General features: G+C 45.8%; 1 protein-coding gene across 1 annotated transcript in view; it reads right to left on the bottom strand.

Moving 5' to 3' along the window:
- Nucleotides 1-236: 236 nt before the first annotated feature.
- Nucleotides 237-27,275, bottom strand: part of Tgfbrap1 (transforming growth factor beta receptor associated protein 1) — a 42,124-nt gene continuing 15,085 nt past the window's right edge. The window contains exons 2-12 of the mRNA XM_028786819.1: nt 26,105-26,806; nt 23,049-23,243; nt 20,085-20,239; nt 15,841-15,923; nt 13,081-13,422; nt 12,307-12,364; nt 9,562-9,705; nt 7,341-7,487; nt 6,441-6,600; nt 4,518-4,951; nt 237-2,827 (exon numbers count right to left, since the gene is read on the bottom strand). Of these exons, the coding sequence (XP_028642652.1) occupies nt 2,651-2,827; nt 4,518-4,951; nt 6,441-6,600; nt 7,341-7,487; nt 9,562-9,705; nt 12,307-12,364; nt 13,081-13,422; nt 15,841-15,923; nt 20,085-20,239; nt 23,049-23,243; nt 26,105-26,792 (2,583 nt within the window). The 5' untranslated portion in view covers nt 26,793-26,806 and the 3' untranslated portion in view covers nt 237-2,650. The remainder of the gene's footprint in view (nt 2,828-4,517; nt 4,952-6,440; nt 6,601-7,340; nt 7,488-9,561; nt 9,706-12,306; nt 12,365-13,080; nt 13,423-15,840; nt 15,924-20,084; nt 20,240-23,048; nt 23,244-26,104; nt 26,807-27,275) is intronic.

Genomic DNA, 27,275 nt, shown 5'->3' with positions numbered 1-27,275 from the left:
CGTATACACAAGTGCCCTAAGAATAAGCAGAAGCGAAATGCTGAGGTAGAGAGGTTTAAAATCCAGCCAAGTCGTAGCAGAGCCCGAGGGGCAGCTGCAGCTGCCACAGGTACGTCCATGGTCACAAGGAAAAAAGTCTAGCAGGATTCTAGAGCTCCTTAGGGTGGAGCAGCATCTGTGGAAAACAGCACTTCAGCAAGGTAGTTTTTATTTTTTAAAAAATGACCCAAGAAAAGGACAAAGAATTAGAAGAATTTTAATAAAATCAACAAGTTTACATTTATACATCTGGTGGGACCCGTTAAGAGGCAAAGGAAGCTAGGACAGATTCCTGTGGGAGAGCAAGCAGGAAGCAAGGGCTGTCCTGGTTGTGAGACAGGTGCCGTGACAGTGTGACCCATTTCTCTGTGCTCCATGAGTGTCAAGCATGGCTCACAGAGGCTCTCAGTTCTGTGCTCAGGCCCAGTGCCCACAGCCTAGGTGACAGGCCTACATTAACACCTGATAGCCAACAGTGGATAAAGTTCCTCCAAACTGAACAGCCCTGTTGCTCTCCAGACACAAATGTGACCCAAGCTCAGCCAGTGCTGCTCCAGCTAGGATGGTTGCACAGAGCCAAAGCCAAAAGAGCTGAGTGCCAGCTGTTGTGCTACCCAGGGGACAGTCACAAAAGAGCAGGGCTGTGACAAAAGTATGCTATGTATTCATCTTAAAAATGGGATTTGTGAAATGGCCCCTGGGAGCGTGTGAGGAAGGAAATAATAGTTTGTAACATGTGAGGTGATTTGCTACCTTGTAGAAGTGTATGCTTTAAAGGATTGGGGGGGGTGCTGCTCTTTATCGATCAATACTCAGAGAAGAGACTAGAGTCCCCCACATTAGGAATGGACAGTCACAAGCCCTTTCTCTGAGACTGCACCCGTTTTGTGCATGAAAAACAGTGCTTTCAGGTTTGACCATGGCAAGATTAAACAGCAGTTCATTGGCTGTAATGTCATGCAGTAAGAAGAGTGTTCTCAGTCATCCTTGGGACACAGAGGAGCTGCAAGGAGACTTCATCATTTATTCTCAGACACATGTAGGGAAAAGGGTGTCAGTCCCCTGAACACTCACGGGTGCTTTTACTTCCTGGCTTACTCGGAATCCCAAAGGGATAAGAAATACAGCGATTATTGTAATTGCAGAGATCACTTTGTCAGGAATGGACAGGGTGGGGAGAGGGTCTGGCAGATGGGCTGGGGTGTGTTCTGGGACTGTCCCATCAGCCCAGGAGATGCTGCTGCTTTTCCAAGCATCTTAGTAGAGAGTGTGCTGTCTGCTCTGATGTTCTCACAGAGTTACCATCCCGGGGACTGGCTCCGAGACTTCAGAGCAGGGATATGGCAAGAGCTGCAGTTTGTCTGTGACAATGACAGACACCAAGTCCAGTTGGTCACAGGTAAGACCTTTCCTCTAAGCATTCAGGAAAGCTCAGGGCAGGCATGGAAAGTGCTGGCAGATAAGGTGGCCTGGCCTCCTAAGATCCTGCAGAAACACCTGTGGGCAGAACAGGGGGCAGCAGCTCTGCCAGCTGCCTGCGACAGGGCAGAGGCCAGTATGAGCCTCTCCTGGAAGGCTCATTGGTTTCCTGATCACATCTCCCTTTGAATTTCCCAAGTATTCAGTAGGAGGTACGTTTTAATGAGGGAAGAGATATCCATAATGAGTAAGACTGACAAAACTTCAAATGAGAGAAAACTACAAAGATGATATGAATTCAAATAAAAACATTTGAGTTGTGTATGTCCATCAAGGTGTTTCCAGTCAGCAAGTGGATGAAAAGGAACCTGTTTCTGGGCCCTCAAACTTCTGGGTCTTCTTTCTGTTGCAGTCTTCAGGCCAGGCAAAGCAGCTTCCCACTCAGACCGCTTCTCTCTCCCCAGCCACCCCCTCCCCGTGTGTATGTGTGGGTGTGTGGGTGTGCGCGAGTGTGCTGCGTGCATTCGTGCATGTAAGAAGACAGCCTGCAGGAGTTGGTTTTCTCCTTCCTCATGTAGGTTCTGGGGATTGAATTCAGGTTGCCAGGCTTGGTGGCAAGTGCCTTTGTCCACTGAATCTTTAGCTCTTTCTAAATAGATTTCCATGTGCTAGGCAGCCAGAAGCATAGGACTTTACACCCAGTGAGTGCTTAGGTAACCGAGGCAGAGGGTTTCAGAGGTTGACAGCTGGATGGGAAGACCAGATGCTCCATCCACTTTAGGGGCAGATGTGGAGCCTATGTGAGGAACATTCCTCCTCAAAGGCAAGGTGCCTGGCCGGCTCAGGCTTCTGCACCCTGGACATTTGCCGGGCCGGGGCAGACCTCATTTGCAGGCCCCACCTGTGTCTGTTCACCCAGGCTACACTGCCTGCTTTTCAGACTTGTGCTTTGGATGACTGTAACCTCCTGGACAGGTAGACTCTGGCCCGTCACTATCCTGGGGGGAGGGGGTGTTCAGGCCTTCTCCATTTCCATTCACACAGACAACAATCAGCAGAGAAGTGCCCTTGTTTCCCAGGGAGAGCGGTTCCCTGGCCCCTAGACGCTGCCTTCCCTTTGTTCTGGCTCTCTCTCACACACACACAAACAGATGTGGAAAAGAATCTCCTTTGCAGCCTGGAGCCACACTTATCAAGTCCGAGTGCCAGGGCTGGGCGAGCTGGGGGTCGTGTGTCTGCTGGCAGCACAGTGGGTGTGCACAAGTCCTCCATTTGGGTATCTGACAAACACAGGTTCACCAAAAGGGTTCTGGCAGAGCTGGCAAAGCTTTTTCTCTGAGAGATGGACTACACTTCCCTTCAGCTTCATCTGCAAACAGAAAGCAACAGTGAGGAGGCGGCAGAGTCAGGGTGGGTGCACACTGGCTGCGGACTACGACTGCTGAAAGGCCTGCTCTCCATCAACTTGTGGACACAGGGAATGAGACATGGAAATAAACAGGGCAGGTCTTAATGCGCAGACAGAGGAGGAGGCAGAGCTGCTTTCCTTTTATTTTTAAAGATTTATTTATCATTTTTATGTCTATGTGTGTGCCTGCATGAGTTTCTGTGCATCACATGCCTGCAGAGGCAAGAAAAGGTCATGAGACCCCTGACAGTAGAGTTGTGAGTCACCATGTGGGTGCTGGGAACTGAACCCGGGGCTCACAAAGGCAGTAAGCAGTCTTAACCTCCGAGCCATCTAGAGTCATTCTGCTTAAAGCAACCATTGTGTGTCTGGAAATTTCTATATAAACTCCTCCTTTCGGCACTCTCAAAGCATTGACTGTTTTAACCCCAGACACTCACAAAGTCACTGCTATCAGAGCTGAGTGGGGTCGAGTAAGACCCTCATTTGCAAGTAAAAAGCAGGACCCCAGATCGGGATTTGGTCACAGTCACTCAGTTAGTCAGTGGCACATTCCCAGCATCACAATTTCGTTTTGTTGGAAGTCATAAGACACAGCACACTTGGCCCTAGTCCGAAAATTAGAACTTGAATTACAAAAGTTGAGGCTTCTCTATATGCCCTCTCTATCAGTCTGGACAAGTCAGTCCACTCACAGGAGCAGGCGGCAGCAACCCACCGAAGTCTCTCTCCTCCACGAACTAGGATCCTCAACATGGATCCCTGTAGCATGCACGGTTAATCCTAGGGAAATGTAAACACAGCTCCCAAAAGTAAGAGGAAGCTGCCAATGGCTACACAAGGGATGTAGGCAAGCAAAAGGCCTTACAGCTTAAGGCTCTGAGGTGGGAAACAAAACGGGCAGGCCAAATGCTAAGAAAAAGGTAGAATACTCCTGGTGGGGGGGGGGGGGTCAGCACGTGCCTAGGACAGGAGGTAGGACATGCTGCATGGCCAGGCAGGCAAGGCCAGATGTATGCTGGGAAGCAGCAGGGAGGTGGGAACATGAGAGCGAGGGAAATTGCATGTCCTAGGCTGCAGGGCTGAAGGTGAAGGGAGGCTTATGCATAGAACGCGATTCTTTTCTCTTCCAGACAGCCATTTGGGGCAGAAATGGAATTCTGTGGGTGTCTGAACTTGCTTGGGAGGTACTTCTGGGCTCTTTCTTGAGAATGTCACCAGCCTCAGTTTTATCTTCCGTGCAAAAGTCATGGCTCCAGAAGACCACAAATGCTATTAAGTACTCAAACGGAGTGAAGAATGCATCAGGGGTGTGTCCACTCCAACACTGCTCTCCTTCCCTCGGCTTTCCCTACACATCCTCCTCTGGTTTTGTTTGTCAGAGACAGGGTCTTGCACTGAAGCCCAGGCTGGTCTAAACTTACTATGCCCCTGGGGATGACCTTCAGTTCCTGGCTATTTTCCTCCCTCAGCATCCCAAGCACCGGGATTACAGTGGTGATGACACACTGTAATGTCACACACTGTCATGATTATCAGTGTCAAAAGGGGAAAACTGACCAAGACCATTTTTTCATAGTTTAAGAAAACTTACCTCCCATGCAATATGGGCTGGCAGAGGAGTGAGCTGGCACAAAGGCTAGGCACTCACCTTATCATACATGTAAATCAGGTTTTCTGATTTGGCCAGGCCAAGAGCCACCTGTGTGGTCCTCCTAGCATGGATGCTGTCCCTCATAGCTCCTGTGAGGAATGGGCAGAGAAGCTGCACCGACCAAGTGTCGGGCAGCAGCTGTAGGACCTGGGTGGCATCAAATTCTCTGGCGTGATGGTTCAGCAAGTCCACAGCAGCCACAGTCAGGTCCTGGGCAGAGGGGCCTGCACTGAGGTACATGGAGAGCAGTGTGTGGAAGAGGTGCTGACGGCAGGCTGCATTCTGACCCTCGGAGCTCCACAGGCAGTAGTCCTCAGCTGCAGAGAAGTTCCCCATCTCATGCACCAGGATGTGCAGGGCCTTTTCATGCTCACCCAGCTTCCCATGGAGGATGGCACTTTCCATGGGCAGGCCAGCACCTTGGATTTTCTCTGTGAGACAAAATTGGCACTTAGTTATAGACTGGGCTGGCTGGCCGGCCGAGCTCACCTGCTTGTTCCTGCAGCCTCAGCAAAATTAGGCTCTCTAGCTCCCTAGACATTGCTGTATACTGCCACCTAGATGGCTGAGGGAGGGAGGCGGCTCCGTGGATTTCTTCCTGGAGACTCAGAGTCAGGAAAACTGAAGACAGCCTTCACTGCTAATGTCCAGCAAACAGGTGAGTCTGGTCTCAAAAGAGCCCTAAATAAGCATCCCCAAAGCTTGGCTCCTGGTCTGGAGTTAAAATACCATGGCTCTGCCTTCTCAGTACAGAATCTTATGACTTATGCACAGGGGAATAACTGTCCCTCCGCGTCTTCTGGAGGACTAGAATCAAGACCCTCCTGGAGAGACCCCCAAATCCCCTGTAGTGTTTTCAAGTAACACTATATACTTGAGAGCACCTCTGGAAGACTTGGGATACAGTGAAATATGGCTAACAGTAATGCTGTGATGTTTATGTCGGATATTTTCAAGTCACAGTTGGTTGAATATTCAGATGCAGAATCTATGGATAAAATTCAAATATCCACTTCACCATAAAAGCTATGCTCAACCCCTTTATACTAATTTAAAACATGCTCCACTGAAAGGAACATGGGTTCAAGGTATTAAAAAAATCCTATCTGTATTATCTAATGAGTTTCTGGAACAGAAATAAAAACTTTTCTTTTGTTCCCCCTATAGTTAGGCTTCCAGAAAATGGCACAGCCCAGGGGCAGTGTCAGTCTTGATCAAGGGTTGCCCTTAGTGGGCTGATGGGCTGAGTCTTACTGCCCAGGTCACTTTGTTCTCCTGTGGGCTATGAAATAGAGGACACCATGAGATCTACCCCCCCCACCATGCAATGGACTATTCCCTGGACAATACTTAGTTCAGTGCCAAGGTTAATACAAAATGATAGGCACTAGTGTTCGAGGCTCGGCCACCATGGGCTACTCCTCAGGCCTGATGCCTGAGGCAGATATCACCAGTCTAGGAGATAAAGGGCTGGCTGTATTGCCTGTGTCAAGTACAGCAGCAGGCACAGATGCCGCAGCACACAAGCATCACCCTTCTCCTACAGTAAATGTCAGCAAATAATTACTAAGAGGCTGCCACATTAAGGCATAGACAGAGGTAAAAAGGAGACGGGAGCTATACAGATTCTATGCTCAGACTATGACATTTCTCTTAAGGGGCTGAAGCATAGCAGATCTGGGGACTTTGGGGGTCCAGGTGTTACCCCCAGGGACACTGAGTGAGGAAGGTACCAAAGTCATTAGAAGGTGAATCATGAATGATGGTGTTTTATAGCTCAATCCAAAACCCATCAGGACAGCTCTGAGGAAAAGGACTCAAGGAATCAATCTATGGGACCCAAATGCTACACTCTGGTACAAAGTCTCCTTGCCTCAGCCCCACAGAAGTCTCTCACTGGGATGCTAAGTTTATCCTCACCTTTCAACAAGTGGACACGGTACAAATCAGACTTCTGGAGCAGCCTCCGGAGTTTGGACTGTGTCTCAGTGGCTTCTATGTCCTTGCCTCCAGTGGATACCCTCTGCCGCAGCACCTCCTCCAGGTAGAGGATGGCAAGGTGGGTGTGATACTCTTCTTTCTGTAGGAATCAGGGATGCACCAGACACAGTGTTTACTTGAGGGAGCCTGTGGCAGATTCTTGAACACGGTGGACAGGATACTTTCAGGGAACTGGAAACTTCCCAGGAACCCCAACACAGAGCCATGTTGCTATAGTTTATATACTAAATGTGTTCTCAAAGTTCCATGGGACAGCTACTGGGGTTAGGAGTGGAGCCTGGAAGGGATTTGGTCAATGGAAAGAAGTGGGACCATAGCAGAGACAGTGGGACCTCAACCCCCTGCCCTGCACGCTTGACTTTCTGGACACGACACTGTCTTTTTCTACTAAGAAACCTAATAAAAAAGAAGTAGGACAACCTGTCATAGATTCAAAGACTATGGGGCAAAAGAACCCTCTGCTCTGCACAAGTTCACGGCCTTGGGTACTTTATCATCATGATGGGAAGATGATTAGCGCATGTTGGCGACACCTGAGAGGCAAAGACTTTGGGTACTCTATGAACGACATAGCGTCTCCCATTTCCTGTGAGGATAATGAAGAGAAAAGAAACATGGAGTGGAGATGAGATACGAGACAAGCGTCTACTTCTGTTCCCTCTGGGTCTCTCTCACTAAGGCTCATATCCCACAGATCACCAACAAGCACAGACTGAGTGACCAGGGTACAAGACCTGCCCAAAAAGCAACAGCCAGGTTCCCCCTGCTAAGCCGTTAGTGACATCGCACCACAGACCTCAGTCTAGGCTGAGTGCTCACCTGTAATCTCCTGTCGATAACGAGATGCTCCAGATACTTAACCAGGGCTTTAGGGTACTTCTTAAGGCAACTAATAATGTTGTCTGGATTAAAACTAGTCTGATGCTGCTCGTCCAAAGGTCTCTTGGTGAAAACTTGAACTCCAATCTGCAGAAAGAGCAGCAATTCAGTTTTCTTCATTATTCTGTTGGTCACTCAACAGTCATGGTTTGGCTAAAACCATCATGCAGGATACACTGATGATAAGCAGGTACAACTTCTCATATGCCACACTTATCTCAAAAATATGGAGAAAAGAAAGACCAAACAGTGTATGCCACAGACAGAAGAGAGACGCTAAGTCACCCTCCCCACACACTGCTGGGACTTCTTCTAAGATGGCTGGAAACTAACAAAAGGAGCGGTCATTGGTAACAGGCTTTGACAGCCATGCACCAAACACTAGCACTATTAAGATTGTCCCAAATAGAAATTGTTGCTTGCAAAGATTAAGTGAGAAAAATCCAGAAAGTATGAAAACTCATAGTGTACTCTTGGTTCTCTGAACACATTGTCTGGCTAGTAGATTATTTACTGTGCTTGGCTAATTTGCCATCTGAACCTGTAGTCCCTGAACAGCTTCCAGGCTGCCTCCCGATGCCTGCCAGAGGGAGCACCCTGGATCACTTTTGTCTTCTGAGGAGATACTTTGGCCACCTGACATGTGTACTATTGCTTGCTCACATGTAGATATGCACACATACCCTCATACCCTGTGACTCCAAACATGAATGAGAAACATGGCACAGCTACAGGTCTGGATTGTGTCTCAGCTCTGCTTGCCTACATGACCTTGAAAGATGGGGTGTGTTAACCCCATCTGTGAAGCAGATGTCATGTGGAGGGCCACCATGTGACACACAGAATAATTTCTGTATGTCTGGCTGTGATCGCTCTGTAAATGGAAAGGACCTAAACATTTCAATGACACTGTATGTACACCATAGGAACGCATGCTGGTGCATTCTGTAGGCATATGCACAGACATAAAGGATGAATGGAGAGGCCAGTGAGCAGGCTTAGCAGGTTAAGGTCCTTCCTGCTAAGCTTGAATATCTGAGTTCAATCCCTGAGATACATGCAGTGGAAAGTGAGAACCTCAGCTGTCCTCTGACATCCATCCATCCATCCATCCATCTATCCATCCATCCATCCATCCATCCATCCATCCATCCATCCAGACAGTATGGCACATGTAAATACATGTACATGCACAAATACACACACATAAATACATAAATGTAATTTAAAAATGTTTCATTATGGAAGGAATAGGGGTTCTGACCTAGCTCAGGAAGTGAGATGGACAGGAGTCTGCCCTGCCCTGAATCAGGGTCTGATCTTATCTCTGCAAGGGAAGCAAAGGAAATGGATCTGCTATGCTTGCTGCTGTGTCTTGGTAACCTGTGGAGCCTCTTAAGATCTCTGTCCCTGTCTTGAGCATGCAGCCTGGCTCTAGAGCAAGGGTTCTCAACCTGTGGATCGTGACTCCTTTGAGAGTTATATATCAGATATCCTGGATGTCAGATATTCACATTATGATTCATAACAGTAGCAAAATTATAGTTGTGAAGTAGCCATGAAATAATCTTATGGTTGTGTGTCACCGTGACATGAAGAACTGTAGTAAAGGGTCACAGCATTAGGAAGGTTGAGAACCACTGCTGTGGAGCCAAGGGCCAACAGCTGCTTTTCACCACTGTTCTGTCTCAGCCTCCAAGATGAGCCAGGTCATGTTCAAGACACTTGATACCTCCATGTCCACAGCCTCTCAGTAGAAGTGATGGAAGCAGAAGAGGACAATGGTCTTCCTGATCTGAGCCACCTCTTGAAAAAGACCAGTCTGTAGAGTAAGAATCTGCACCCATCCCAGAGAACAAAATGCAGACTTGTGTTCCCTGGCAAGTGAAGGGGGAACTGTAAGAGTGTTTTCAGAACACCAGGGGCAAAAGAAGGCTAGGCTCCTCGTATTTCTACAAGAGGCCTCTGTAGGGAAAGGCTTCTGTAGAAACCTCAACAGCAGCAGCCTGCACCACTTGCTTATGCTCAAAGGAAGGTATTAAAAAGGGGGTGGAATAAACAGGAAGAGGACATATGTAGCTTTTACCCTTCCACCTAAGGTTGATGTCTTTGTGTCTTTCTCCCAGGCATCCCTAAGAGAATGCATTTATGAAACACAAACCTCCTCACTTTTCTGCAGCAGCCAGTCAGCATGGGTCCACACCAGCTCTTGGTCTGGGCAGTAAGTAAGAAAATCAACAATGTATTCATACAGGTCTGTGCGTGTAGAATCCTGGATGTCCCCGTTCACAATGTTCACCCACAACTGAAAAGAAATAAAAAAAACAAAACTAAACAAAAATGTAGAGCTAGAACATTATGTATCTTGTAGAATTCGCTTAGAAAATGCCTGTTTTCTTTCTTGGTCTCCCATGATTTTCCAAACACACAGGATGAAACATCTCTCACATGAAAATCTACAATCTGAACATTCACAAGCATGTTGACAGTAGAACCTGGATTTCAGGCTTACAGACTGGGTAGCTGATTGGGGCGGCTCTAGCTGCCCATGCATTACTTCAAAATCTGAAAAACTCAAAAATCTAAAACAATTCAGGTCCTAAGCATTTTGAATAAAGAATGATATATTACAGAAAGCTATAAATTCTAAAATCAGTTATAATTGTTTTGAGAAATAAATCTGAAAACCTAAATGTGCCAAATCTAATTTTTGAAAATTTGAGATGATGCTAAATTTGGGAAATTCCATACTGTCAAACTTGGTTTTGAGAGCAGACTTATAAAAATTATTTTCATGCTATTTGTGCAAGACACAAGTAAAATTTAGTTTACACTTGGGTCTTATGTCCAAGACAGCTCCCTTTGTGCACGCAAATACTTCAAAACCTAAACTAACCTGCAGCACAGTGATGACCCCCGACTAAAGCTGACTGCAGTGCGCAGTGCATTCTGGTTTTCTTCAGGACTGAATTCACCAGTTAAATAACTGAGTCAAAGGTCCACTGAAAAGTGTTGATTTTTTAATGGAATTTCATCACTTATGAAGATGTGCTCCATATTATTCAAGAATGCAAATCTTTCTCCCTAGCTGTGCTAATAATATTATAACACACATGCAGTAATTCTAAAGAGGCCACTACTATATCTTAAAAAATAAATGTTTTGTCTGCAATATCCAAGTCTGCTCTTGGCCTTGAGGCCTATGTTGATGGAAATTCATTTTCCTGTTTTCTCCACTCTGAAATTATGCTCTTGTGATGCCTTAGCAAGGAAGTTGCAGACTAAACTCACAAAGGCATGGCCAAAGTCAGGGAGCTCCAGAGCTGACGTTATACAAAAGGCTCACAAGGAAGGAATGCAGTCTGAAAGGTTACAGGGCAGAGAGAAGCCCATCCCCCCAGGGCGTGAGAAGGCACAGCAAAGATCAATGGAAAGCTGTAAGGTGCAGGCCAAGAGACAAGGCTAACAAATGATGCCATTCAGTTCAGACACAGCATCCCTGCTGGCCTTCACATCAGCTTCACATCACTTGGTCAGCGTTGGCTCTGTCCTGTTGCTGTGAGGCAAACAATTGCCCAGCTCACTAGCAACAGCTGCTGTTATTAACAGTAGAAATTATAACACAATTGATACCTGCTGCCCTGAGTTTCTAAGGTGATGTCGTATGCCTACTGGCTCAGCAAAAATATCACATTCAAGCTAATTCAAGCTAATTTCGTAAACGTAGAGAAAAACAGTGGATATTAGCAATAAAGAAAGGTGGTAGGGAGTCGGGGTACAGAGGCAAGCTAGATACAGGTTACTAAAATACACTTAGAGAAATAATCCCTAGTGTTGTGTGGCTCACTGGGGTGAATAAAAGCACTAAAAGAGATGAGCTCTAAGCTCCCCAGTACAGAGGACAGTGAACATCTCAGAAGCTGGGATCCCAATGACTGTGACCTGATCACTGTCCACTGTAAGCACATGTCAAATGGTCCGCTGTGTCCAAGAAGGGTGTACAGTTACTATGTGACAGCTAATTTTCTAAATATATGCTATGTGTATGTACGCGCCCATGGGTGCACATGCTTTAGGTGGATAGTGCCCATGGAGGCCAGAAGAGGGGCCAATCCCTAGAATCCTAACCTAGAGTTATGAGTTGTGGGCGACCAGCACCGGTGTAGGAATAGACTGGAGTAGAGCAGCAACCGCTCTTAGCTCTAAGCCCCCCTTTTAACTTTAAAAGGAAGTCAACCTTGTTTTCATTTCTTCAGTTTTCACAAACTCCATCTTGATAATGTTCTTTAAAGAGAATTAAAGACATCATTTCTTGGCCTTTTTGTCAAGAACAAGTATGGAGACTTAAAGTCAACATTTCCCAAATAATTCACTTTTGAAAACAGTATTATTGGGCTGGAGAGATAGCTCAGCAGTTAAGAGCACTGACTACTCATCCAGATGTCCTGAGTTCAATTCCCAGCAACCACGTAGCTATCTGGAACGGAATTGAATCCCCTCTTCTGGTGTGTCTGAAGACAGCTACAGTGCACTCACCTACATATAACAAAAGGAAGGAAGGGAGGGAGGGAGGGAGGGAAGGAGGGAGGGAAGAAAGAAAGAAAGAAAGAAAGAAAGAAAGAAAGAAAACTATTATTTTTGTTCTCTGCAGAAAAGACCAGATTAGGCAAAAGTGGGTTCTATGGATTAATGGGTTTTTAAAAAGTAATAGAAAATTATAGATTACTGGTCCTAAATATGTGTAAACGTGGGAGCCCATATGCCTCGGTATACATGTGGAGTCTGAGAATAACTTTCCAAAGCTGGTTCTCCTAACACCACGGGTTATGAGGCTCAGAGGCAGGGGTCAAGCTTTGCACAGCTGGCGCTTTTCCATACCAAGTCCCTAGCATCCTTCTGAACTCACCTGAACTGCAGAGGCATCTTGTTTGTTGTAATGATAGAGTAGCCCCAGTGCAAAGTACCTGAAAGAGAAAGGGGTGGAAACAATGAACAAATGGTGCATGGTCTGGGCTGCGCAGAGCTTGTGCTCCACCCATGGTCTTCCTCCCACCCAGGAGCTGGCCCTTGGAGAGGGCCGGCCTCCTCAGAGACACATCTCAAGATACTGAAGTGTTAGTTGGAACCTTCTCCTTTAAATCTCTGGGAACATTTCATGACTTTTTATAGAGACAGCATCCTGAGTCACTACCACCAGGTGTTGGTGTGCATTGGATTTGAAACCAAACAGGTTGAACAGCCCTAATCTGAAACCTGGACTCTGAAATCTACCAAAGCACAGTGACCTAAGTGAGTTTGATCAACAAGATCAAGAGGGCTCAGCTATTGACTTAGATGTCAATCATCTTGGCTGTGAGAGATTCAATTGCACCATTACTACCAAGTGTCGTCTTCTAAGGTTGAGTCCTGGTCTGACAACAGGACAAAGCTCACAGTAATTCACATTGTGCTTCCCAACACGAAGAACAAGGACAAGAGTGAGTTTCCCCAAGGTCCTTTAGATCAGGAGGACATCATCATCTAAGGACTATTTGGTGCCTATTATCACAAGGACTTCTTGGTGATCTTGATTTCTCATCAATGCTGGCTGAGTCAGTCTCATAGCATCTCCTCACGGGGTCTCATGGAGTGCAACAGGGCTGTAGTGAAAGACTCACCACATAGGGTTGAGAACACTCACTTTTTGTACTTCTCCAGCCAGGCAGCACTGTCTGTCAGCAAGCAGAAGTTCTCAGTGACCAAGAGGTCCAGGAGGCTGTCATGGTCAGCCTCTGCATACAGCTTGAGCAAGGCCGTGTCGATATCTTCCTTGTAACCATTTGCTACCTCTGTGCTGCGGATCTCATTCAGGTAGCTCATGAGGAAGCGCTTGCACTTGGCCATCTTCTCCTGGTCACCTTGGGTCAGATGGTTCAGGTCTGCATACTCATGAAGAGGAGGGTGAGACCGGGTGAAGGAGGAGGAGGTGGGCAACAGGAAGGGGTAGAGAGAGATCAGCTCCCGGACATCCAGCTGGCTGCTTCTGCAATTACAGTGTCAAACTAAATGAAGCAAAAAGAGAGAGAGAGTACACATAGGCACACTAACAACACTGGAGGGCAGTGCCTGTAGGCACATGTTAATGGGTGTGAATGTGTCCAAGCAATCACCCTCATTTGCTAGTATCAATGAAACACTACCAAACATGGTTCCGAAAGAAGCAGAGGAAACAAAGGTGAAGAACATACACAGATGACTGATTAGTTCAACATCAAGACACCTGCACTGTGAGGAAAACCCACTGAGCCCTGGGATTCCTCAGGCAAGACAGAACTATGCCAAGAACAATGTGGCATCAATCTGAGCCAGGATAAACAGCATCTTCCTGATGCTAAATTCCAAATAGATTGTTCAGTGGTGCTTGAATAAGGGACTTTATCCTACCTAGGGCCATGCTATTACTAACATCTAGTAGGTAGAATCTAGGGATAAACGCCCTACAATGTGCCAGACAGGCCTGCCCCAACACGCTCACAATAAAGAACCATCAGGCCTAAGAGCATCAAGGTCAAGACTCCGAGGGCTACAGGAGGGTTCCTGATACAGGAAACTTCTGCTCACTGCTTAAAATCCAGGATGAACCTGTGGAACAAGATCCCTCTTCTGGCAAGCATGAGTCCATGCAGTGCTTACTAGCCAGGACAGTCCTCACACTAGATGGGAGAGGTTACTTCCAAGCTTGTATGGCTCTTCAGTAGCACAGGCCCTCTGATACCCTTGTGGTCCTCATTACTTAGGCCAAGTTTGCTAAACAGTATGAAGGCAGACTGAGGACCTCCAGAAGACACGCAGCTTCGGTCCCATACATGAACAACACGAGGGTTTTCTCACAGGTGTCAACCATGATGAGCTAGGAGTATGGCCTCTGGCACAGCTATGGGATGAAGTCTACGTTCAGGGCCCAGAACAGAAACAAGAAGGTCAAAGTCAACCACTGCTGTCTGAGAAGCTTCTTACCCAGGCAGACGTCAGTTCTCAGTGACACTGTGACAAGGTGAGCAGCTACCAGCGTAATGCTGTGCTGCTGAGAGACTAATATGGAGGCATGAGAACCTCGTCCTAATGACAGACAGGCCCAGCTTCAACTCTCACCAAGATGGGGGACTTTCCCAGGCATGTGCTCATGGACATCCGCCTGGTATCTTAGACTGACCACAGTATGTACTAGCAGCACCTATGATGTGAAAGTCAAGGGCAATGACACTGTCAGGACAAAACAAGATTTGCTGAGGTGCGAATGAGCAAGGGGTCTACTTAAACTGAAATGTCAGTCTTTATAGGACCAGATGGTGGCAGCACCTGGACTAGCATAGTAAAAAGTACTACTGGGAGTCACTCCTCAAGAAATGGAGGAGTGACTTCTCTCAGAGACTTGTTCCCTATAGCCCATTTTTCTGACAGAGGAAGACATCAAATCTGCTGTGTATTTCAGCACATTCTTGAGACACAAGCAATCATCCTCAAGGAAGGGCAGAGGAAGCCTACCAGCATCCTGCTAAGTCCCCTGGAATGTACAGGGTCTATACAGAGCTTTCTATATGTGTTGTTTGCTAGAAAGTTCTAGACCACAGAATGTTCTAGTGAAGCACTGCTCTTTAAAGTACTTGAAGACAATGCTCCTAGCAGGTGCAAGTTCATTTCCCCAGAGGATGCTGAGCAAGTCTGTGAGTAACCATGGTCACAGGAACACACTGGTGAGAGCAAAGGACAGATACAAGGGCAAGTGTGATGTCAAAGGTATGTTTCCTACATAGATGGATAAGGAAAACCAAGAGCAAGAGAGAATGTAAATAGGCAAGAGAAAAGGAAGAGAGAGAAAGAGAGAAAGAGAGAGAGAGAGAGAGAGAGAGAGAGAGAGAGAGAGAGAGAGAGAGAGCGAGCGACCTCTCAGGGCCCACAGGAGAATCAGTCAGAATGGCGGGCGGCCGTCTTCCTTAAGACAGACTCAATTCCTGAGTGTGCCAACCAGGCATATACCATCTTGAAAGTCTATATATGATTCAAAGTTTTTATAGGTCTTCCCCAAAGCCCTTGCTTTCTCTAAACTCAGCTTCCAGTGAAATCTCTGGAAAGGAGGTAGCAAGAATAAATATTCCTCAGAATCCACACATAACCATCCCACTTCAGAACACTGCTGTCCTGACAATCCCACTCAGGAACACTACTATCTTGGTATGGCAGCCCTGCTACCGTCAAGGACTCTCCTCAGGAGCTGGGACAGTGGGTAAACTAAGACTGGTAGTGGAGACCAGGGACCACCTTGAAAGGTGTGAACTACCCCAGCAGCCTTATCACTCCTACCCAGGTCTCCATCTAGCCGTGCCATAATTCTCCCTTGAAACTGCAAGGGTGGCGGAGGGGGACATTGAGTGACAGTCCTGCTACCAACACTTCAAATTACCTGAAGAGCTCTTTGGCTTCCAGGAACTGGAGTTGTGCAAACTGTATAAAGCCTGCCTGCTGCAGAATCCTTCTGTACATTACCTACAAGGAAATAAGATCAATCATCTCCTGAAGACACCTTAAACTATCAACAGATGTCATCCACATCTTGGTTTACCACACTCCACAGAGATAAGACATTAGTTTAAAAAAAACAACTTAAATCTATGCATGTAGTTATCCCTCTGTAGTGGAAAGGCACGAGTTTCAGGGCCCCACAGATATCAATATAAACCCAAGTCCTTTATATAAAATAGCATTGTATCCCTTAGGATCTATGCACATCCTCCTACTAGATTACATGTAATACTTAGTAATACGTAAAACTAACATAAACAGTTCTATGTAGTTTATGAAATAATGTCCAAGAAAGCAGACTATATACCTTCAGCACAGATGCAATCTTTCTTCTTGTGGTATTTGAGATAGAGCCCAGAACCTCATGCATGTAGGAAAGGAAAGTGCTCTACTGAGCAGAGGAGTTAAACACAGACAGATAGACAGACAGACACACACACACACACACACACACACACACACACACACACACACACACCTTCATAGGTCTGATTCCATGAACCCATAATGTATAGCTTCACCCCTGTGCTCAATCCACCAGGCTTCTGTGACTGCTTCATCCTCTCTTGTTTAGGTAGAGATCAAAGGCCTCAGGGGCTCTGGCTTGTTCTTCTACTCCTCTGAAATTGACTTTGGAGGGGTATTTCTCATATCATCCTTCACACATAGGCTAGTCAAACATAAGTATTACATAGATACATGGGTCTCTTAGCCAAAGCTGAGGTAGTGTTGTATGCCTTATCTCCTGGAGACACTTGGCTCACATTAATAACAGACTGTCTAAAGTTCTTGCAGTAAATTGTCACCTTTTCTGCACATGGATCACTGCAATCCAACTTGTCTGGAGGATTTTTCCATTCTTGTAACACCCAACAATAATAACACATACACACAGAGCACTAGCTGCTCTTCCAGAGGTCCTGGTTTCAATCCCCAAGACCAACATGGCAGCTCATGACTGTCTGTAACTCTAGTTCCAGGGGATCTGACACTCTCACACAGACATACATGCAGGCAGAAAACCAATGTACATAAAATAAAAGGAAATAAATAAATCTTTGGGGGGGGGGGAAGGCTAGGTGGTGGTGGTGGCACATGCCTTTAATCTCAGAGAGGCAGCCAAATCTCCTGGTTCAAAATCACACTGGTCTACATAGCGAGTTCCAGGACAGCTAGGGCTACACAGAGAAAACCTGTCTCAAAAAAAGGACATCACACACTTCAGGAAAGCCCATCCTTTTCTTCCTTTGGTCACTGCCTATTTCTGAACTCTGTTACGGTTTGTCTGAAATGGTTTCTGGACACATCTTGTTGCTTGTTTTCACATATGCCAACATCATCATCCTGGCACTCTGTCTCCCATCTGAAGATGGTTTTGACTGCTTTTCAGTGGTGTGTGTGTGCGTGTGTGCATGTGTGCATGTGCGTGTGAATTCATTTGGATTGCTGGGCATCAAACAGAAGTCCTTGTGCATGCTGGGCAAGTGTTCTGCTACTGAGCTATGCCCCAGTTCACCATGGTTTTAAGCAGCGCTCCAAGCATAGCAGCAGTTCCTTTAGGGGAGTTGATTTCAGCACACTGCTTAAACTGCCTCTCTCCCTTCTCTTTATCTGCCTTTATCTTTCTCTGAAAACCGCCATCGGACCCAACGGCTGGACTCACTATACCACCTTGTAATAATAAGGAGAAATTGAGTCCTTCTGCCCACTATGCAGTTCTATTTCTGGAAGTAGAAATAATATGAGCCATGCTTGTAGCAGAAGGATTAAAAGGACCCATCAAGCATGAGAGAATTCTTAGGCATATCCAGGCTTGCTACAGAGAAATCAGTGACAGGAGCATCTTCATGAGTCCATTCATGACTCGAATGCCACTCTTGTGTCACTGTGTCTCCCCACACTCCTCTACCCCATTCCCAGAGGAAAACAGACCCACCACCAACTTCACAAGTCTCTATGAGTCTACAAACTTACCCCCAAATTCCTGTTAACAGAACTTGGAGGTGTAGTGTGTGGGATGCAGTTAGGGTTGGATGAGGTCATGAAGGCAGGACCCCTAGGATGGTACTGATGGCCTTCTTGACAGAAGCTGAGAGCAGAGTCAGCAGATTTACTCTCACTGTATGTATGTGCTGACTTGGGGTTGACAGGTATGAACTAAACACGGGCTTCACAGGGGCAATATGAGCTGTAGAAGATGTGTCTAGAAAAGAGGGTGAGGCCAGTCAATGAAGCACTTCACCTGGGCAATGATGCATCTTTTGAAATCTTGGCATGTGCATGGGACTGCACACACACACACACACACACACACACACACACACACACACACACGGCTGTTTGCATAGCTCAAGGAAAATAATCCCCACATAACAAGAGAGTTGAATCTGCAGCATTACAGGGAGAAGGCAGGGATCAGATGCAAAGGAACAGAACCCCCCAGGAGGGGCTGGAGGCTGGACAGCAAGAGAATGCTTGTCACCTCATCAGGGACTGGCTATACTCTCTGCTCTTGTCAAAAAGAGCAGAAGTGGGGAAAAGCAAATGAAGAAAATGCTGAATAACTTGAGTGCAGTGCATGTGGTGCTTGTACGACAGGGTAGCCCTTCAGCAGCAACTGACACAATGCCATGGCTGCCCATGCCCAGGCAGTTCCTCTTCACTCTGCCACAGCCCCCTCTTTCTGCACTGGTTGGACAAGGGAGGTAAGCACCAGCAGTCAGCTTTGTGCCTTTGAGTGTGCTGCCCCCTGCTGAATGCTGATAGGTCAGTGCCACTTCAGCAAGTTAGGAGCAGGGTATAAAAGAACTGTTAACACAGAGACCTTTCCTTCCAAATCTCCAAGCCATGGAGGACACATGTGCTTTTCATCACTGGCAGAAGCGACTAACTACTCTTTGCTCTATGAGGCAACTTGCATCCAAACACATTTTTTCTGCCATAGCAATCAATCACGGGTAAATCTGATTGATTCAGATGATAATAGAAATGGCTACACACCACCAGTTTTAGTTGTTGGTTGCTGCTCTTTTTGCAGCACTAGGGTCTGGACCTAAAACCTCACCCAAGCTAGGCAAGGGGATGTCACCTTTTTACTTTGAGACAGGGTTACCCAAAATCAGTTGGCACTGAACTCACTCTGTACGTCAAGTAGGCCTTGACCTTGAGGTCCCCTTACCTCAAGGCTTCCAAGTAACTAGCTTTACAGGTCTAGGCCCCCAGGTTCAAAAGCACTCACAGACATGTAGAGTGCCCTTAATGACACAGCTGATCAAGTAGGAATTTTAGAAATATAATTGATATTGACTGTGCTTATCATTTAAATAATATTTAAAATTAACATCTGTCCAGCGTGCTTTGTGTTTTCTCATGGCCAGATACAGTGACCTGTGCCTGTGGTTCCTGTACTTGGAAGACTGAAGTTCTGTGAGGGAATGAAGTGCCTGGGCTCCTGCAATGACAGGTACTTTATCTGCATTTCGGGCAGAGCACTGCCTATAGATGATTCAAAAAAAAAAAAAGAAAGAAAAAAAGAAAAGAAAAAAAAGGAATTTTTTGAGGGGGAGGATGCAGCCCTTTGACACTGTAACATAGTAACATGTTATCTACAAATGTACTGGATTTATACAAATTGGATTTATAAGTATTCATTTATATTTATACAAATGTATAAATGTTCATTTATAGCTATCCTGGATGCAAGTGGCCCCTGCTCCCTGCTGTCTACGGAGAGGACATGCATGCAGATTAATTCAACCCCACCTCAACAAATACAAGGTCTAAAATCAGAGACCAGTTGGCCTGACCTAACTTTGATGGCTTGCTTATAAGAACCATGTTCATAGCTGTTCTAGGTGATGACTGATGATTTCAAATACAGCCTAGTGTACCAAAGGAAGAACTAACAAGCTGACCTTCCACAGTCAGCCATGCAGTCTTAGTTGAGCTGTTTGGTTGCCTCTGTAATTTGCTTCCTAATCTACAGAACACAAGATGTGTTGAGAAACATTACAGGATGGGCACAAAAGCCCTGCACAGGGTCTTCTGTAGAGTGAGCCCAGTGTGTGGTTAAATCCGAATGCTTATGCTTACAGTCATGCTTTCTTGTGACCAGTAATTACCAACCTGAAATTTCTCTTTTGGAATGTTCCTCCGGGCCCCTTTTGCCAAGACCAAAGCCTCCTCCACTCTCCGGTTTGCTAACAGATCCTGTATTTGTTTTTCCAGAGGTAATGGAACCAAGATGTAAACTCCTTTACTTGTGGCAACAATCACTCTTCCTGAGGGGAAGAAAAGAAAACCATTAAAGTTGTTGGAAGAGAAAAAGCATTGCCTCCCTCGGTACATGACTGCTTTCCTCATGCTGGGCCCTTATCTGATCTGCTAATCACTCCCACCAGCTTGTCCAATACCATTCCAAACAATATTATGGTATGATGCCTCCCTTTTCTTCCGCCCACACTGACAGCTGTTGGGAAGGGTAAACTTGAATGTCACATTGCGAAAGGATAAAATGTGCTCTTTACCCCTTTTCTATGTGGAAATGCCCACTGACTTAGAAACCCGTGAGGAAACACATGATGCAGGGTCCAAGGAAGCTACAGAGCTCCATCATGGGACATCATCAAAACCTCACTGAAAATCGTTTCCTTCTAAAGTTGGTTTGCATACACTAAGCTTTTAATGCAATGTTTTGAACTCTGAGATAGTATTTCACGTTTCCCCTCCATCTATATAGCACCTAGGCTGTTCACTTACTGGTTTCCCTACCATCCTGCCAGCTGTCTGTGTCCACCATTGTAAACCTTGTACCCAAGACTTTACAGCAGCAGTTCTCAACCTGTAGGTCGACCCCCTTGGAGGTTGAACAACCCTTTCATGGGGTCACCTAAGACCATCAGAAGATAGATACTTACATCACAATTTATAACAGTAGCAAAAATACAGTTATGAAATAGCAACAAACATAATTTTATGGTTGGGTGGTGTCACCACAACGTGAGGAACTATATTATAGGGTCACTGTATTAGGGAGGTTGCGAACCACTGCTCTACAGAAGTCTGTCTGTGAAAGAGTGAGGACTGCAGTCTACACTAGCTCCTTCCACTGAGCTTTCGAATTAAACTCTGATCCTTCTCTTAACTCAGCAGTCCCTCTTCACGGGAAGTAGTAACTTATTTCTTCTGTCTCCTGCATCCCAATTAAAGTGCTTTCCCTTGTTTTCTGTCAGTGTCTGGCCTCTGCTTGAAGCTACACTTCCAAGGAACCTCTGCTCCCATGTAAGGTAGGCTATATTGGTCTCCTCCATGACTGTAATCCCCGTGCTAGTGTGAACCACTCAGTATTCAAAGTCCTGTAAGCTGAGCATGCAGTTGGCCCCCTAGGTCTACAGATTACATGTCTGAAGCTTCTGAATTTGTAGGTTCAATCCAACAGGAATCAAAAATATCTGGGAAAGAGATGATTGCATCTGTAGTTGCACATGAAGTTTTTTCTGTCATAGTTCTCCAAACAATAAATGAAGTAACAACTACTTAAATAGTTTGTGCGTGGCTTTAAGTAATCTAGAGATGATTTAAAACCAGCAAGAACATGTGTGTAGTAGGTTCTAGGCTAATGCTAAGCCAAGTCATAAAAGGGACCAAAATATCCATATATTTCACTATTCAAGAAGGATAATGCAACCTGTCCTTGTGTGTACCAAGGGATGACTGTAATTCACGTGCCAGCGCTTAACTGGATCTGACCCACATCATTGTGGGTGTTACATTTCTTACTAAGGTTATATCTATCTCTAGCATCTCAGATACCAGGAAGGCACTGCTCAGAGAACAAAGGGATCACTAAGTGGCAAGTACAAGGTATTATTTAGATTTATAAAATACTCAAAGCCACTCTTTGGACAAGTTGGGGACATGAGTATAGGCCAGTACGGTGGTAAGAAAATGGCCCCCATAGGCTGATAGAGAGTGACACTATTAAGAGGTGTGGCCTTGTCTGAGGAAGTGTGTCACTGAGGGATGGGCTCTGAGGTTTCTGAAGCTCAAGCCAATGTCTCAGTATCTCTTTCTGCTGCCTTCTGATTGAGATGTAGAACTCTCAGCTCCTCTTCCAGCACCATGTCTGCCTGCACACCGCCATGCTTCCCGCCATGATGATAATCTGAAACTATAACCCAGTCTCAATTAAATGTTTTTCTTTATAAAAGCTGCCATGGTCATGGTGTTTCTTTACAGCAATCGAAAGCCTAACTAAGGCAGTGGGCTAGCAGATGGTGCTAAAGAATGACTATTAACATTCTCAACTATGAATGTTCTTAGGAGATTTGTGTTGATGAAGGTCAGAATTCAATGATACAATACCCACCATTTACTTACAAACAATGCTGCAAACACACCCAAGCTTCCGATCTGGGTGAAGGGAATGCAAATGTTCAGAGTGGAATGGAGAGGAAGTGACATTTGTGCGCATTACACTTAGGCCTCTTGCCAACTGTGCCTAACCACACTGCAGCCTGGATGCACTCACCTTCCACACATACCAACGACCTGCCTGTGGGGTCTCTTGTTCAGACACACCCTTTTCTCTGCTAGAAGACTCTGCATACACTTGCTTGGCTGACTCCTATCCATCCTTAAATGGCATCCCCAGGAAGCCCTCCCTGATATGTCCAGCCAAGTTCTAAACCACTGCAGTTCTTTACTGAAATGCCTATTACACCCTTAACCTTGCTGTCCCTGAAGCATAGAAACTGCACTACAGTGATTCCTTTTTCCTTTTCAAAGATCTATTTCTTTTTATTTTTGTGTGTGTTTTTGTGTGCTCGCACATGCATTTGTGCGTGTGTGGACTGCATATACACAGGTTCCCATATTCAGCTGTGAGTAGCCTAGTACTGGGAATTAAACCTGGGTCCTGTGCAAGAGCAACAAGAGCACTTAACCACTAAGCCATTTCTCCAGCTCTGTTTAATGCTATCTTCTCTAAGCATAAGGCCCAGCTCCTAATGTGTCCCCAATAACATTTACTGTAGAGAGATCACAGAAGGTTTGGAATGGAAATGTTAAGATTTCTATTTCAACAGGTACCTTCAAAGTCCTGCAGGATGTGACCCTCCTTAAATGGTAGGGTCTGTTTCTGCTGCTGATCCAGCATGCTGTGAACTGTGATGAATTCGTCATCGAGCGCTATGACATAGGGAAAGCAAACAGCTGCCCCAATCACATTTTCTGACCAGTGCACAGGGGCACGCTGGGAAATCCCGGCCACGGTGGCAAACATGCCTAAAAAATAAAAAGGAGGTGTCTTCAAATAACTATGAGGTATTCTTTGCCATAGCAATGACTGAGTGAAAAGTAACTCTTCTTCAGTTCTCCTACAGGCTTGGATTTTTCAAACAATAACAGAATATATTCACGTGCAAACAATCACGTATGACTTTATCACTGTGAAGAGAACTACCTTATTCAGAGTGCATATCATATCTGCTTCTAATTACAAATGATATTTTAAAATGTTTCCATTGAACTTACATGCCCATTTATAAATGACTTGGGAAGCCTGGCACGCTTTCTTCCATACCCACTCCTCCACCTAGCCTGCCTCTGGGCTTCAGCTCTTTTTCACACGTTTGGTCAGCATAGTTACTGAGCACCTGCCATGTGTCAGACCCTCTACAATGAGAAGCTGTCTATCTATGTTTAGAGTTGAGGTCTGAGCACCGATTATTGGGTTTACCCCTTTATCCTTGAGAATGTGTATGAGCTATAAGAATACATATGCTGTAACACAGAAAAGTTGCTTTCTTGATTCAAGACAGACTGCTGTGAAGCCTTTGTCCATAATAAGCCTGTGACAGATATGTCCACTGTACATAAGACACTGATATTAGGGAACACTGGATGAATATTTTGACACAGAGGTGTCAGTCCATTTTAACTTTAACTTTTAAAAGCATCATATTGTTGTTTCCAAATGATCAGACATCATTGAAGCAATCAATGGCTTCTGTTACAACCTGGGGTGGGAGGGGAGGTGAGTATAAGCTGAGGGGCCAAGAGCTCCATTGCTGTGGGCCTCTGCTGGGGTAGCACACCCTAGCAGGAGCATGAAGCCGAATGACGTCACTTGCTTCATGAATCAGGATGCCAAGTGAAATGCGGAGGGAGGAACCTGACCTTTGTCAAGACCCACCCTAAGGACTTCTCTCCAGATTCCACCTGCCTAGAGCAGCAGTTCTCAACCTGTAGATTGCAACCCCTTTTTAGGGTGCTGAATGACCATTAGGGTGTGCCAAGGACGACTGGAAACAGATATTTACATTAGGACTCATAACAGTAACAAAATTACAGTTATACAGTAGCAACAAAATAATTGTATGGTTGGGAGTCACCAGAACATGAATTATATTAAGGGTCACAGCATTAGGAAGGTTGAGAATCACTATGCTAGGCTGAGATTCACCATTCTCCAGTGGCCACCCTAGAGACTAAGACTCTATCACAGGGACCTTTTTGGGGACAGACATCCTGATCATAACAGTAACACCAAGTGTACAAAACAGCATTAAAAAAAAAAAAAACCCACTGAGAAAGTGAAGCACAGGTCTGAATGAAGACCAAGTGGGGAGGTTAGTACTATCATTGGAAGTCAGCCAAAGAGGCCAAAAGGGAGAAGAAGACAGGAAAGGCAAGGCTGGTAATGTGATGCCACCTCCACCAAGTCATGAGATAAATACAAACAGGCAAGGGATGAGCATGGAGCTACCTCAAGGATTCTGCTGAATTCTGGGTCAAACAGCTATGCTTTGAGCAACAAGAGCCCGTGATAGACCACTCAACACTGTGAGTCAGAATCATGGCACTTACCTTCTCAAGAGAATCACATACTGCAGAGGCTCTGACATAAAGAGGGCAGAAACCAGGTATCACGAACCACAGCTTCTGCAGTTTCACTAGAATGAAGGGGGAGAGCCCTAACTCCCAAACGAGGTCAAGTCAAGCTAGAAAAGAACCCTAAGAAGAGAGATCCATGCTACACTGTTGCTTAAGTGTCCCAGCTAGCTCTCTTCTTCCAGGCAGGTGATGAAGTCTGTTGCTTTTATACAATTGAAGGAGCCTAAATGTTGTCAGCATGCAATCTAAGAGATTTGGAAAGGGCACACCAACTTTTAAGACCATTCTTTTTTGGCTATGTCCCTTCTATGTTCAAGCCTACTTGTGAGCTAAGTCCACAAAACATAGAGAACAACTGCATTATTTTTCTTGTCTGAGAAGCACCATCAAGGGGGATAGTCAAAGTATTATAAAAAATGTCTGGTAAGTTTGCCTTAAGAAAGGTCATGCATTATCTCTTATGACAAGCTACACTCAGGGAGAAAGGCAGAATCGAAAATAGAAATAGGTGTCATGCTGAAATGTGCACTTACAATCTTGATAGTAATTTGTTTGAACTCTTAATTTCTGGAGCCATGTAGTAATGCTACTTATAGAACCTATATCTACATATTGTGTACATAAAAAAACCTTATACATGTTCTGTCTATGTGCTTATAATTGTATTCACTACAAGGGGGTTATAGTGACTAGGTCAAGCCTAAGGACTTTTAAGGCAGTGAAGGCACTCTGTACGATACCACGGTTGTGGTTACAAACCATTTGGGCAAACCTGTCAAATGTTCATCACCAACAATGAGCCCTAATGTGAGTCTGAACTCTCTTTATTAGTGAGGTGTTAATCAGGTTCACTGACTATATCTGAAAAACCACTCTGGTAGGAAATGGTGACCCCAAAGTCACAACGGAATTTCAGTACACTCTGGTCATGCAGAACTACTACGACCTGGCCACTCATTTCCAATGCTGCCAGGCACTCATGAGTATAATCATGTGTCACATGTCATCTGGTCCACAGGAAAGGCATGTGAATATCATGTCCCTTAGTGACACTGTCATATTAACTGGCCAACAGATACTCTGATGATTGTACAATGACATAAGTAATGATGTATTTCTTAGGACCATGTCATTAAGTGACATATGTCACTGTGGAACCCATACCGTCCCACTGCAAGGTGTGTCCTAAAGACCCAACACAGCAGGCATGATGCAGGTGCCATAAGCAGCAAATCCCCAGCCCTCCTCACCCAAGCCTCCTGGGCCAGCCAGCAGGAACTCCTGTCTGCCTATCCTCTTGACGATGGGTGGCTTCTCCTCACTGCAGTAGGGAAACAGGTCCTGGGAAAGGCCTGTGCTGTAGTTCAGGATGATGTATTGTGTGGTCAAGGCCAGGCACAAGAAGTAGCCATCCACAGCCACAGCAAGAGGCTGCTCTGGGGTGGACACTTCCTTGACAATCTGTACTCGGTCCTCATACACCAGAAACATTTGGACAGTCCTGCGCTTCACGGAAATGATGCACACCTCCACACAGAAAGGGTCCCCATTCACAGGGTTCTCATTCACTGCAAACGTTGTAGCCCCTTTGATGCGGGCTCCTGAGGGGACTGGCTCCAGGTTCAGCATGTTAACCAGGGTTATAGAGTTGTCACAGAGCACCAGCAGCCTATTGAGAGCTGAGGCCGCACACAGCTCGTTCACAGGTTTCTTGAAGCCCAGGTGTCTGTGTAGCTGTTTTGTGGCAATGAATGTAGCTGTCCCTGTAGGCATGGCCTTCTCCTCCAGCAGGAAGTGGTAAATGAAGCAGTCGCTGGTGCCGACATAGAGATTCCTGCCACAGCACTCCACACACTCGATGCTGATGTGGTCTCTGTCCCCCATCAGCAGCTCCCGTTCCACTGCCGAGACCAAGGTGAAGGCCTTGATGTTCATCATGTCTACCGGGTGATCTGTGGGAAGACACGTAGAGTTTCAATTGTACAGGAAGAGGGAAGAAACAGAAACAAGAAGCTGTGAGGAAGACGCACTGATTCCCCATCCATTACTTCAACTGAAGAATCGGACACCATTAGAAACAGAAAGAATAGAATTCTCATGGCCAGCTTCACTGGGCAGCTGGGGACCCTGGGAAGAGCACAAATGTGTGCTTAGGATGACTTGACCTTCCATTCATTCCCAAGAGTTGAAAGTTCCACAGAATTTTCTCCATTGTTCCTGGGAGACAGAATATGAAAACACACACACACCACACACACACTCATCCACAGACAATGTGAAGAGTACACTTCTGAAAGAGGCAGTAGGAGAGTCATCAAGCTTCTTTAGTGTCTATAGCTGCTTGTATGTGTTCAAGAGAGCATCTCTGTGCTCGTCTCCGTGAGGCATGCTCCTCTCCGTGAGGCATGCTCCTCTCCGTGA

Source organism: Grammomys surdaster, unplaced genomic scaffold (assembly GCF_004785775.1).
Source record: "Grammomys surdaster isolate TR1022 unplaced genomic scaffold, NIH_TR_1.0 125600, whole genome shotgun sequence".
Classification (NCBI taxonomy): Eukaryota; Metazoa; Chordata; class Mammalia; order Rodentia; family Muridae; genus Grammomys; species Grammomys surdaster.
The sequence above is the reverse complement of the archived record's forward strand: the minus strand, read 5'-3'. Positions and strand labels throughout refer to the sequence as shown.